We start from the raw sequence: 14571 nt of genomic DNA, 5'->3' as shown, positions 1-14571 counted from the left end.
GACCTGTGTGGGTACTAGCAATATTTTAAAGGTCACATATATCATCACATCATCATACTTTTCATGCTCTTCAGTGCATTGGCAAGGAAACACTCCAAATGAGAAAGAGAAATCATAATCATGATAAGGATCAAAGCAAAGTACACTTACTAAGGGCAATATAAACTTCCCAACACATTACCTCCAGGTAAAATATGGAGGATTCAGTCCAGCAGTACAGGCAGTCATCCACCAGATAAAGTGCAGACAGGCAATCCAGGCAGCAAGAAAGGAAATGAGACCATGAAAAAGAAGTGTTTGAAGTTGGATTTATTAGTATGAATTTCTAGGCTTGAGAGGATGTCCAACAGAGAAATGAATGAATAAATAAATACTAAGAAATAAAACATATAAGATGTCCACTTAGTGATGTAACAAGAAGCAAAAAATGCAGATTGTTACAGCTGATCACTCAAGAAAATATAAATAGGGAAGGAGTGCAGGAAAAGAACAGAGGAATCTGGGAGATGGGTTAGATACAACATGATGCTATTGTTTAGAGATGCCACCTCCAAAGTCAGTAAAAACCATGACGTTGTCCAATCTTAGGAGGAAAGAAATAGCAAGGAAAATGCAATATGGTGATAAAGAAATATTTCATGCCATTTTAGCAAAACTAAATTGGGGTGAAACAATGAAGCAGGGGTTACATTCTGCTTGGGAGCAGAATTATCTCATTTGGGGGAAAATAAAACATCTACCTGGGGGTGGGTAGGATTCTAGAATTCATGGGTCTCAGGAAATGTCTTGCAACAGAAGAAGTAGATGTTTTGTTTGACTGAATGCTACTTTAGTTTATTTTTATTCTACCTTGCACTTTCTAGCTGTGTTTTAGAGTGGAACGTATGCTTGCTCCTGCACATGAATGCATCTTTGGATATTGGATGTTTTTATATCCCATTAAATACTGGAATTCTCACTAGAGTCAGAAAATACCCTATCATTCATACAACAGAGATATGTTTATCCTAGTGTATGAATGGGTTAAATCCATGTTAGTGAATGGGCATCATCAGAAAGCAAACCTGATTTGTTTCAAATGCAACATTTGGATTTTCAGATAATACTCTGGAAATGTTTGTTTGTTTGTTTGTTTGTTTGTTTGTTTGTTTGTTTGTTTATTTATTTATTTATTTATTTATTTATTTATTTATTTATTTATATGCCGCCCACACTACCCAAATGTTCCAGATTCCCCATATATAATCTCTCAAAGAAATGGAGCATCAGTCAGATAATTATTATTTTGCAATCTAACATACTTTCTTCTCATCACTGTTCTTTGACCTTAGCTGTATCTTATTTTTTTTCTTTATTTTTGAAAACACATCTTCTTGCTAAATAGTTGGATGCTGGGTTCAGGGAAGTTGGAAAAGCACAGCAAGGAAAATTATAAAACACGCTTCAGGGCTTCCTTGTTCCAGATTTAAAGAACACCCCACTGTCCTGTAATACAGCAGCTGTGTGTTTGGTTCTGATGAAATTTCTTTTAAGTCTGTCTCCTCCTCGTGCAATAGTTTCTTGATATCTATTTATATATGCACATCCATCTCCAGCAATAGACAGAGTGTAGCGCTTACCTTGGGAACATGATGCTAAGAAGCAAAAACAACAGTAGCCCACCTTCTGTTAAGCTTCACCATTTTTGCTGAATACCACTAGCCACCACCATCCTTATGGACTGGACTGTGTCTCCGCTTTGACTTGTTCCACCATCATGTGTCATTAATTCTGACTTCTGGTGACCCTTTCCAGGGTTTTCTACATAGAAAATACTTCCAAGTAGTTTACTATTCACTTCTTCTGGGGATGCTCTGGGACTGTGTAGCTTGCCCAAGGCCACACAGCCTGGCTCTACTCACAAGAAGCACACTGGGGAATTGAACTCCCAATTTCTGGCTCCACAGCCAGATTTCTAAACCACTGAACTATCCAGCCAGCTACTTTGACTTATTACTTCCTTCCAATATGTAATTGAGAGTAAAATTATAGGGTACAAATAATGCATTGTTAGAAACTAGAATCCTACCAAGAGAAGTGATTTAATAAACCTTCATGTCTAAGTAACCATACTTGCAAATGAAACCCATGTTTACCACTTGATGACCAATCACAAAAGACAGCAAGCTAACTTGCAAGGCATGGGAGATCTGAAATGCTCCTGCTCTGACAATCATTTAAGGAACTCCCTCTTCTGATAACACTCTATCTGTAATATGTAGTTTAGCCCAGAGTCTCCAGAGCTTGGGAAAGTTAGACTCCCAGCATCTTTCTGTTTTAGTGATGTAAGCTGCCTTGGGTCCTTTTAGGGAGAAAGGTGGCATAGAAATATTCTCAATGAATGAATGAATGAATGAATGAATGAATGAATGAATGAATGAATGAATGAATGAATGAATAAGCAGACTGAGAGTCAACCAGCACAGGGCATATAGTCTAGCAAGCATTGCACCTGCTCATGTCATGCATTGTTCTGCTCCCATAACACTTTCTAACCCTGCCACTGCTGCAATGTTTCATGAGACTGAGCACATGCCAAGTGCAGCAGTGGTTGGTGATCTGTCTTGGATTTCCCCAAAGCAAAGATGAGTAATTTCAGATGAGTCTTTTGTCTGCTGACACCTGGCCCACTATGAACCCTGAGGAAAAAACCTACAGCTGGCACATCTTTTAAAAAGGGAAACTATAATAATAAAAAATACATGTTGTCAAGGTGACTTATGGTGACCTTTTCAGGGCTTTGTAGTCAGAAATGATTTACCACAACTTTCTTCTGGGTGTGCCCTGGGACTGGGTGGCTTGTCTAAAGTTACGCAGGCTGATTGTTCTCCCACAGAAGCACAGTGGGAAATCAAGCTCCCAACCTCTGGCTCCTCAGCCAGACATTTAAGTCACTGAACTATACAGCGTGCATTTCTTTGTATGAAACTCATTGAACTTTGTATAAAACTCACTGAACTATCCAGGCAGCTTTTGTTTTTTTGTATTTCTTTGCTTTTCTGGAGAATGCTGAAAGGAGGCACATAAATAGCTTTGGGGCCATATTCATCTCAGAATCCACAAACACCAGGTGCAGTTTGTGGGACACAGACACTGGTAACATAGAACATTGGGCTATATCCACTTTGGGAGATATCCATCTAGCTCATACTGATCATGGGTCATCTTAACTCCACAGCAGGATTTGAGTAACCAATGGGCAGGCTGGTCCTCCTTGTCTTAGGAACTTTTTCCTCTCAGTATTTCTTACAAGTCTATGGGAGTGGCTGAGGTGAAAATCCAGCTTGAAGAGTCATAGATTACCAAGGATATCTAAGGAGAACTACGCTGTATGTCCTCAATGCACCTTTTGACCCCAACGATGCAGGTAATTAAAAATAATGTTGATATTTTACATTTCTAGGGAGGGGCCTCCCTCACACTTTTCCATTCTAATGAGATTTACTTGAGGTAAACCTCATTAAGTCATGCGGGTTTTGCAAGTCTTGACCAGAGGACACCCCAATAATGTTATTGGTAGTATGTTGATTTTTGATTTATTTGTTGAGGAGAATTTATTAAGCAGCTGGTGATGGTAGAAGATAAAGAGGGAAAATGGGAAGATAGGTTGCTTCAGTTTCAATCTTGTAGCTTTTCTCCAACCATTGCTACATCTGTATTTTCTGACTTTACAAATGTTTGGATACATTTAGATCTGATTCGGCAAGCTGGACTAACTATTGTGCCTATGCCAAGGGTGTGTGTGTGCGCTCCAAAATGTTTTTCGCTATAGCCAGGAAATATAGACTGTGTTGGCTGGTGGATCCTGGAAGCTGTTTTCTAAAGACGTATTAATTCCTGGCTCTGGCTAAGAGTATATTGGATGTCTGGAACATCTGCCTTGCTTTGGTGTATTAAGCCTAAGTTTCAAAAGAGAGCAACTTCTTGGGGACGTTTAAGTGATTGTGAACAAATGCCCTGAACATGCACACATGAGATTTTCAGTTTTCTTTGGAAAGAAGCTAGAGAATAAATCTAAATTTAAAAAAAAACTATATGATTTGAAAAGAACTCCTGAAAGGTAAAGAAAAAAAATGAAATACAGTATTTTAACAAACACATTTTAATCTTTTTTTTTCAAATTCCATTTTAAGAAGGCAGAATCTGAATATATCTAAGGAAGATTTACAAAGGACCTAAACAAATGCTTCTAATTCTTTCCTGTGTACATAGACAAGCATATCTATGTAGGTTACAAGATATTGAATGTTCAGCACTCAGGTTCAGACATATATTTTTCTTTCATTCTTTTCATTCTTTTCTTCTTATTAACTGTTCCCTGTTATTCAGTTCAGGTCTCAACACAATAATATAACATTTAGGGAAAAAGATGCAGAAAAGTAAGCCAGCGCTGGAGGCCAAGATGGAGAAGATCTCCACAGCTACCATGTATTTCCCCTTGGTACTCAAGTAGGTGGGAACAAAAGATAACCAAACACTGCAAAAGACCAACATGCTGAAAGTGATGAACTTGGCTTCATTGAAACTGTCTGGTAACTTCCTGGCAAAGAAAGCCACAGTGAAACTAATAATGGCCAGGAAGCCAATATAGGCCAAGGCACTGTAAAATAGAGTCGCAGACCCTTCATTACATTCTAGCACAATTTCTGTAACCAGTGAGTGCATGTCCATATCTGGGAATGGGGGAGAAGCTACTAGCCACACAGTACAGATGCCTGCTTGGATAAAGGAGCAGGAAAGGACAATAGTGACAGCCAGTTTCTTCCCCACCCACCTCTTCAACTTGGATCCTGGTCTGGTGGCCATGAAAGCCAGAATCACTGTGAGCGTTTTTGCCAGGATGCAAGAGACAGCCACAGAGAAGATGATGGCAAAAGCAGTCTGTCGGAGAAGGCATGTCATTTTCTGTGGCTGGCCAATGAAGAAGAATGCAGAGAGGAAGCAGAGTAGGAGAGAGATGAGGAAGATGTAGGTGAGGTTGCGGTTGTTGGCTTTGACAATGGAGGTGTTGTGATGCTTCAGGAATGTTCCTAACACCAAGAGGGTGGCTAAAGAAAAGGAAAGGGAGCAGCAGGATAGACAGAGTCCTAATGGTTCTTCATATGACAAGAAGGTTATAATCCTGGGAATACACAAGTCTTGGTTTTTATTTGGATAGTTTTGGTCTCTGCATTTGTAACAGTCATCCATATCTGAAAAAAGAGAGGAAAGGTCGATTGTTAAGTGAATAGCTCTGTGCCTTTAAGCAAAAGAGCATGCTAGAGCATTCCTTTTAGACACAATACACAGGAGAGCATGAGGAGGATGTAGTTAAGGTTTTAGTTTTAGTTTTAACTATGGAAGTGCCTTGGTGCTTCCTGAATGTTCCTCACACTAGAGATGTAATCAAAGAAAAGGAAAGGGAGAAACAGTCTAACATGATCTCCAAAGGTTCTTCAAAAAGCTTACTTTCTTGGGAATATAGAAATCATTGTTTTTGTTGGGATAGTGTTCATCTCTATACTTATTAGTCATTCATATTAGAATAGAATAGAAAATATAGAGTCTTTTGTCATTCTGTTTCATACTATTAATCGCAATAACATGTAAGCAATAAGCTATGTCAACTCACATGACACAGAAAGATATTCTTTGTTCAAATTGGAAGCTAAAATCTACTGTGATCCTGTGAGTCAAAAAGTCTTGGTTACCATGATCCGACTGCTTACTTTACAGCATCTTATCAAAGCAGATGGAGACTGGTTTCTGAGGGAATCTATGTAATATATTAGGATGTAGATCGTGTCAGTAGCTTGCAGCTTGGTAGACCGAAGCAGCACTACAGGCTTTTTGCAAAAGAATAAAGTAAATTGTGACTACAGCACAGCCCCTTAATGAATGTGGCCAAGCATTCCTGGCTGTTGAGGCCTGCCAATTGCGTGGCATCAAATGAAGGCTCTAAATCGCATGCAAAGACAGCTTCCTCACCCTTGTACATTTCAGTATTATAAGACAACTACTTATTGCCTGAGTACTCTGAATGAAATTAAGTTTTATTCAATAATTTGTTTAAAACAGCAGGAACAAATGATCACATACAAATATATACAAAAACTCGAACCACCACCCATGACAAAAAAAAGACATAATCAAAACACTGGTAGACCGGGCAAATCAGAACTGTGAAGCTCAATTTCTCAGCACCAAACTCAACCATCTGAATTGGGCCCTACAGGCAAATATTCCAAAAAGGAAATCACAAGAGTCATCAAACCAAGAAAACAACACCAAACTGAAGAAGAAAAACAGCCACCCACAAATAAAGTATTTCTGCCATACATCAAAGGGGTCACGGACCGCATGGGGAAACTTTTGAAAAAAACCACAACCTACAAACAGTATTCAGGAACACCACAAAAATACAACAAATGTTATGGTCAGCAAAGGACAAAAGGGACCCCCTCACCTCTGCAAGAGTATACCAGATATACCAGATACCTTGCAGCTGTGGCCAGGTATATATTGGGCCTGGCTTCCAGCACTGAAAAATACAGCCTGTGAAAAGGTCAACGGACTCTACCCAGCCTCAAGGACTGGTGATCACTGCACACAATAGACTAGCTAATGACACCCATCAATCACAGTGACAGATCATCTCCCTTTATCACAACATTACACCCATAACAAAAAACACCCTGATCACATAATCACCCAGTCTCCTGAAAAGGACAAAGAACCCACAGCTACAAATACTCAGCTATGCCACACACTACACCAGAACACAGAGTTCTAACTCCTGTCCTCTGAAGATGCCGGCCGCATCTTCAGAGGACAGGTGAAACGTTAGGAAGAAAAACCTCCAGAACACAGCCAAACAGCCCAAAAAACCTATGACAAACAATACACCTTTCCCCTCTTCCTTCAATAACTTCTAGCCTTATCTCACAAAATCTCCAGTCACACACTGAATAAGGGCCACTTTCTCTGGATGACATCTAGTCTATTTCCTAAATCTGTATAGGATATACTTTACCTTTCTGGTCTGAAATCTTCCCCTTTGGGCATGGGATGCAATCATAGCAACAAAATGGTTTCCCCTCTTTTATTTTCTTACTCAATCCAGGACGACAACTCTGAGTGCATACAGAAAGAGGCTGAGACTGATGTATAAATGAAAGAGGCATGTGAGAAAAAATTATGCTGATGATCACTATTGATATAAATTATGAAATTGAGAGTTCTCTATAGTTTGGTCACCATTTTGTTTTTCTAATGTACACTTATATATTAGTTTCCTTTCTGTTTTTTTTTTTGTTGCCAATTTCACACAGTAGGAAAATGTTTGCCATTGAACTCTTTCAGACTGGAAGAAAAGCTCTATTCACTCTGTCGGTTCCAAACTTAGATTTAATCAATCCTTTTGCAAGATAAAAGACAAAAATAATTCAGTTCTCTACTGGTGTGAATTCAGCATCATTTTCCCTGCTTGTAATCACATTGCATATTTTTATCTGAACATTTTGAAACTCATGAATGCTACATTTAATGCAAGGGATCTTTGTGCATGTGGAGGGTGCTATTCAACTGCATGAGTGTCTTTGGGCTCTCACACAAATACTCCTGACTCAATTCCTTATTTACATGTTTGTCAGAAGATAGGCAAGAAATTAAAAGATGCCAGCTTCTTGGGAGGAAAGTGATGACAAACCTAGACAGCATCTTAAAAAGCAGAGACATCACCTTGCTGACAAAGGTCCGCATAGTCAAAGCTATGGTTTTTCCTGTCGTGATGTATGGAAGTGAGAGCTGGACCATAAAGAAGGCTGACCACCAAATAATTGATGCTTTTGAATTGTTGTGCTGGAGGAGACTCTTGAGAGTCCCCTGGACTGCAAGGAGAAGAAACCTATCGATTTTGAAGGAAATCAACCCTGAGTGCTCACTGGAATGACAGATCCTGAAGCTGAAGCTCCAATACTTTGGCCATCTCATGAGAAGAGAAGACTCCCTAGAAAAGACCTTGATGTTGGGAAAGTGTGAGGGCAAGAGGAAAAGGAACCGACAGAGGATGAGATGGTTGCACAGTGTCATCAAAGCTACCAACATGAATTTGACGCAACTCCAGGAGGCAGTGGAAGACAGGAGGGCCTGGCGTGCTCTGGTCCATGGGGTTATGAAGAGTCGGACACGACTTAATGACTAAACAACAACAACAGAAGATAGGGCATATCTCTAAGTCACATTTATTGATCATACAGATATTTGAGGAAAAAAGAAAAAGCACATAATTGTTACACAACTAGACTGTTAAATGGCTATGGATCTTCCAGCAACTGGGACCTTGTGTCTATCACAACATTTAAAAACTTTGCAACTTGACACCAGAATGGCTGCTCTCATTTAAATATACTTTCAGCAGATCATCATCAGTTATGTCAGAGAATGGCTTTTGAAAGGACAAAGCATGGATTGGGCACCAATGTATATTCCCATATTTGGGCATGGACCAGATTGGACATCAGTGCACATCCCAAATGTAGACTTTCCCAGTTTGCACCCACAAAACTGAAGCATGCAGAGATTAAAAGAGGAACTATAATACAGGGTTTACAGTTGTGCATCTCTCTCATCACTCAGTTAAGAGTCAGAGAGAACTGTTTCTGCCCAAAATAGGGTCCTACCTGATTAAACCAACTATGCCATCTTATGGCATCCTCTTCAATGGTTAACATTTGGCCTGGAGGAGTCTGGGAATCTATCCTTCCCACTTTCACTCTGTGAAAGGACTGGTTGGAGAAAACAATCCAGTTTATCACATCCAAACCAGCTACTACTTCCCCATTCTGGTTGAAGGAAATCCAATCCCCTGCACTGTTGTTAAATGAGACACCTCTTAGAAAGCGATGGAGCTGGAGTGGAAAAAAAGGGCAAAAGTTTAGAACTTCTGCATTTGACTTTTTCAGGATAAGCCCTAATGACACTGGTAGAATAATGCCATGGATAACTTTGAAAGAAGATCATTAGAAGAACACTCATTCCTTGTGACCAGAGACATTCTTTGAGAAGACAATATATGAATCAGCAAATGTATAGCTGTGTTTATCAAATATAGGTTTACAGACCATACAGATAAAAAATGTAAAGGTGAACTAAAACAGGAATTATTTCATCATAACTACCTGCAGGAAAGAAGATGAAGGCAACAGTACATCTATGAAAGTCAATAACATCTAGTGTAGGTGGCCTGTCAATTGAGTATACATAACTCATTACCTGCCAAAACTGTTGATGCTGAAGCTTTAGCCCAGCTCTGTTCCCCATGACTTTGTGTCCAAGTGCAGCTGTGGACATGGCCTGTTGTAAAGCTTGAGCTACAGCATAAATAGCGTTGTAGATGCTGTAGCTATGGCTTGTCATACTCATTTGGAAAAAAGCTCCAGGAAGGCTCTCTAGCTTCTCTTCGCCTGTGCAAATATCTACTGCGTCTCTTGCATTCTCAGCTATATTTGGGAATACACAGCCAAAGGCCTGTTGCCAAAAGTCTCTCATAAAGCCATCTTTGTTAGTGCAAAGTGGTTTTCTGTTCTCAGCAAATTGGCGAAATCCTGGAATATCATTGGAGTGAATTTTGAAGGAAAGACTACCATGAAGAAAATCTGTTTCCCAGTTTCTTTGGAAGGTAAACGAAGTGAACTCCATCTGGGCTGTCATTATCCAGACTTTACCCTTTCCTTTCTGAGTCATGTGCTCTTGTTCAGAGAGATATGGAAACCATCTAAACAGGGCAATGGAATAAGATTCCCCATAGGCCAAGATGACATTGGCTTTGCTGTCCATTATTTTATCAAATATTTTTGCCCCTTGTAGTAACATATTGCTAACATCACTGACAAAACTAAACTTGGGGATTTTTTCAATGAAGGCAAAACAGATACCATCCTGGGTAAAGAGGGGAAGTCCTATTTGAATAAATCTTTCTCCATTGTCCGTGTCCATGACAACTGACCCAATCCATGTCCATCTGAAGTGCAGAAGCAAAGAGAGAATCCCTCTGTACTGAAGGTCTTCTTGAGGGACCATCTGGTAGAAGGAAAGGCCTGGAATTTTGTCATTCATCATTGGTGCAGGGCCATATATGAGCTACAAAGAAGTTGTACATATGAAAGGAGAATAATAACACTATTTAAATGCTAGTTTTGAGGGCTCAAAACAATTTGTATGTATTTAGTAGTAGGGAAGGGAAGAAATCTTACCCAGGTATCATTTCTGGTTAGGGCAGCATGTCAAAGATTGTCTAACCACTGTAGGAATTCATGCCACCGCATGACACATGACAAGCTTCCCTCCTTCATTGTTTGCACTATTTGTACAACTGATAATGCCTGAAATTGATTTTGCATACACACATAGACACACACACGCAGCAGAAAAGGGTACTTTATTTGCTCACAAAGGTGCAAATAGCCAATTTAATTCTTCCACTCAGTTGCAAAGTGGTAACTATCACTGCTTTGATACTGTAAGCTGTCCAGAGTAGTGGCTTGCCTCCTAGATAACCAACCAACCAACCAACCAACCAACCAACCAACCAACCAACCAACCAACCAACCAGCCAGCCAGCCAGCCAGCCAGCCAGCCAGCCAGCCAGCCAGCCAGCCAGCCAGCCAGCCAAACAAACAAACAAACAATCAAACAAACAAACAAACAAACAAACAAACAGATTTGAAGAACAGCATGAAAATTGGCTTTGCAAATGTGCAAAGTCTCTTTGTTACCAATAAAAAAGATCTCACCTTCCTGCCACAAGGAGAAACATCTGCATAATTTCCTGCCTAACATGAGGTGATGAACCATAATATGATCTACATCCCTATTTAATATTCCTAACAACCACACTCAGTAAGGGGATGTTACTGTTTCCATCAGACAAAGAGTCATGTGATAATGAGAAGCAATTGTTGGCTTAGGGTTCTCTAGAGAGTTCCAGTTTGACAGGACAACTGCCTTTGAGTCTTACAAAGTTGGGACAAATGGGTAGAGTGGGGGGGGGGGGACCACTTTTAGGCAAGGAAAATGGAGAGGAACTTCCTGGATAGGAGAGGACAAATTATAATTTTCAGGCCCAGAGGCAGGAGCTGCAAGTGGCATTCCTTCTTCCTAGCACATTCTAGTAATCATTCCCTACAAAAGTCCTTCTATGGAAAGATGAGCAACATATCACCCACCTGTGGGATCTTATAAATATCCAAGATGTTTGCTATGTGAAGGGATATTTCAGAGTCTTGTCCTCCAATAACTGCTATCAGATCATTTTTGCCATCACAAATGTAGTTTGGGACAAACCTCTCCAGAGTGGATAAAAGGAACATTGTGGCATGGTAGGTCCACCGTACGTTGGTATAGCTATCATAGATGCAGAAGCCCAAGGTAAAATTGAATAAGTGATAAGGGTTTTTATTGATTTCGTTGACCGCAAATGCCAAGGCCAGGATGGGCTGGTAATTCATAGGCATTATCCTACGAAGAAGAATTGTATTCTGAATCAGGAAGGTATTTGGACAGAAATTAGTTCTTACCATTGTGTTCTGCATCTCGCTTCTTATGGCATAAAACTATGTGTCCATATGAATAAGACCAGGAATTACTTAGAAAGATGAAAAAGTGAAAAATAGGAAGGTGGCCCTCAATGTTGAAAAGCATGAATATACCTAACTTCTGGAATTGTAAAGGGGCATGTCATGTATATTAAAAAAGAGAATTAAATTGAAATAAGGGAGCACTAATCAGGGTAAAGGCATAATATGGTAGTTTTTAAGATAAATTGACACTAGATATAAGGTTGGGGCAAACAAATAGTACTTAATGAACATGCACTAGATATGATATTGTTATAGCCAGTATAGAAAATGTGGAGATAGAAATGGCTAAATAATTATACAAAGAAAATCTGCATAAAATGCTCTAGATAACATCTATTATGTGTTACGAACTCACTCAGTTATCATTGGTATAAAATACAAAATTTGTCGGTTAAAGCACCTCAAATTATATAGATTTAGAACTGGAATTACTTTTATTAAGTATGTTATTTGAGGATTTTGAGAACATTGTACACTATGGGAGTAATATTATGATAGTAGCCAATATTGTATACTAAAATACATGCATGAATGGTTTGAATGTTTGAAAGATGTGTGGAATTTGGGGGGACAACTGGGAAGACACCAAGACGAAAAAAACCAAATAATTGTAAGCAACCCATGTAACACGATATTTGACAAGTACGCATTGAATGCAGATAGATTGAAAAACTAATAAAATGTATTTTTTTTTAAAAAAAAAAACACCATGTGTCCATATGGTTGTACCTTGAGCCTGCAGTGGAATCTTTTAAGATTAATGCGTAGAACAACATATTTTTTGGACTGGTTGGGGGATTCTGGGAGGTAGTAGTTTTTTTTTTTTAAGTAACCTTTTCAGGCTCATTTAAGAACATACCAAATGGTATCACCATCCATCTTCTTAATAGAACACCTTTATATTTAACAGACATTTCTTTTTAGAGGAGTCCTGCTAATGCAAACCATTATCACCCAAAAGTCCTTTTAAAAAACTGCAAATGCATACTAATTTACAGGACACATTACTGGATCTGTTCCTATCTCAACACTGGAGGCATTCAAGAGAAACTTAGACAACCAACTGGCAGATATCCTTTAATTTTTATCCCTGCATCGAGCAGGGGGTTGGACTTGATGGCCTTATGGGCCCCTTCCAACCTCACTATTCTATGATTCTATTAATAATAATAATTTGTTCTTGTTCTGTGCTGTCAAATTAACAACAACAACAACAACAACAACAACAATAATAATAATAATAATAAAAGTAATAAAAATTGTGTGCTGTCAAGTCAATTCTGACCTATGGTGACCTTTTTCAGGTTTTTCAGATAGAAAGTACTCAGAAATGGTTTACTTTTTCTTTCTTTTGAGGGCATCCTGGGACTGTGAAGCTTGCCCAAGGTCACACAGGCTGGCTCTTCTGAGATGCAGAGTATGGAATTGAACTCCCAGCCTTTCACTGAGCCAGCCAGCCAACTAAATGTAGACCAAGTATAACATGGGAAATCAAAAGAGTCACAGTTTGTAGGGGACCTCATGCTTTGTTTGCATATATTACCGCCGCCTTTCAAGTTAAAATTTAATACTAGAGCTGAGGATGACCCCTGTTTGAAATTTTGGGTGCCTGTTCTTTGTAGCTTTCTGTTTTCTGTGTAAATCCAACACCATGTGATGATAAGATTTGGGAATCTGAAGGGCAAAGAAAATGCTGCAAAAGAGAGCTTTAAAAACAAAACACAAAACAAAACACCAGATACTTGATTTGATTCATATTTTCTACAGGCTTACTCAAAATATATCCTTTTTTTTCTATTCCAGTGCCTATCCTAGACTCTCCAAAATTTCCTTTGAAAACGGATGAATAATTGCCTGTTTCTGCTCCTGAAATTCTCCAGAAGGGTCATTTCATCCTAAAACAAAATCCAGTCATCTGCACTTTAATTTGAATAGCCCAGTCAAAAATAAAAAAAAATGAGTGAAGATTAATTGTAAGATTTTTTTTTAAAAAAAATAACATTCCTTTTGGTGATCGTGATGGTCATGATGCTGGTGGCATGTGTCTACATCTGTATTTGTCTGATGAAGCTACAAATTACCCCCTCCAAACCTCCAGAGCTTGCCGACCCTTGTCCAATACAATGCATCTCTAAGACTCTCAGTTCTGAAACTCTCTCATGTTTGGATTGTGCTGGTGATCCAATAAATGCGGGAAAAAAGAGGCCATCCGTACATAAGCTCTTCAGATAAAGCTGGGTGAGGCTGATCACTGAAGGCAGTTGAACTGGAAATAAAGCGAGCCACAGAAGTGATGGCACCAAGGTTGAAGTCTCCTGGCTGATGATATCTGTGAAGTGGAGGGTGAAGATTGTGAGTCCTGCAATTCTCAGAATGAATCTCGCATGCCATGTGGGGAAGGAGGGGCAGCAATAGGACCACTAAAACCAATATCATGAGAATTGTTTCAATTTTTCTCTCCTATATAGAAATTTCCTTGCTTCTCCAAACTATTATCTGGTACTCTTTGATTAGAATTCCTGGACTGGGAGGACAGATTAATCTCCTCACAGATCTGGTAGAGTTGATTTGTCAGATAAATAATGCCAAATTAATGAAAATCTTTGCTTGTTCCAAAGCCTCCTTTAAAAACATTCATGATATTTATACCATCTTCAACCACCTATGCTATTTGGTCTCATATTGGCCACTGAATATTGCACAGAGATTGTAGAAAGTAGTGAGATTAATTATAGGGCTTTTGAGGAATAAACAAGAAGGTAACAATTAAGCTTAAAATGGGAGTTTGACGCGGAGCAGGTGAAGACCACATGTTTATCGTATCTGAGCAAACGTTAGTTGTCGTAATTAAAAAAGGGCACCTGGCATAATAGTCTGGGACTAGAAGGGAAAGAAATGCATTTGATGAAGGAAA

The 14571-nt window shown here is 39.1% G+C and overlaps 2 protein-coding genes across 2 annotated transcripts; both read right to left on the bottom strand.

Moving 5' to 3' along the window:
• Positions 1-1114: 1114 nt before the first annotated feature.
• On the bottom strand, positions 1115-5229 carry LOC110088359 (vomeronasal type-2 receptor 26-like). The gene has a single exon (XM_078378140.1). It carries the CDS (start codon positions 5227-5229, stop codon positions 4330-4332), a length of 900 nt encoding a protein of 299 aa, XP_078234266.1. The 3' UTR covers positions 1115-4329.
• Positions 5230-6377: 1148 nt separating this feature from the next.
• Positions 6378-10137, bottom strand: LOC144583703 (vomeronasal type-2 receptor 26-like). Its single transcript, XM_078378137.1, has one exon. It carries the CDS (start codon positions 10135-10137, stop codon positions 9133-9135), a length of 1005 nt encoding a protein of 334 aa, XP_078234263.1. The 3' UTR covers positions 6378-9132.
• Positions 10138-14571: the final 4434 nt, after the last annotated feature.

Source organism: Pogona vitticeps, chromosome 6 (genome assembly GCF_051106095.1).
Source record: "Pogona vitticeps strain Pit_001003342236 chromosome 6, PviZW2.1, whole genome shotgun sequence".
Taxonomy (NCBI): domain Eukaryota; kingdom Metazoa; phylum Chordata; class Lepidosauria; order Squamata; family Agamidae; genus Pogona; species Pogona vitticeps.
Note: the sequence above shows the minus strand (reverse complement) of the source record. Positions and strands in the feature narration are given on the sequence as shown.

Coding starts and splice junctions, on each gene's coding strand:
- LOC110088359 (XM_078378140.1), bottom strand. CDS start 5,229: ATGGATGACTGTTACAAATGCAGAGACCAAAACTATCCAAATAAAAAC.
- LOC144583703 (XM_078378137.1), bottom strand. CDS start 10,137: ATGATGAATGACAAAATTCCAGGCCTTTCCTTCTACCAGATGGTCCCT.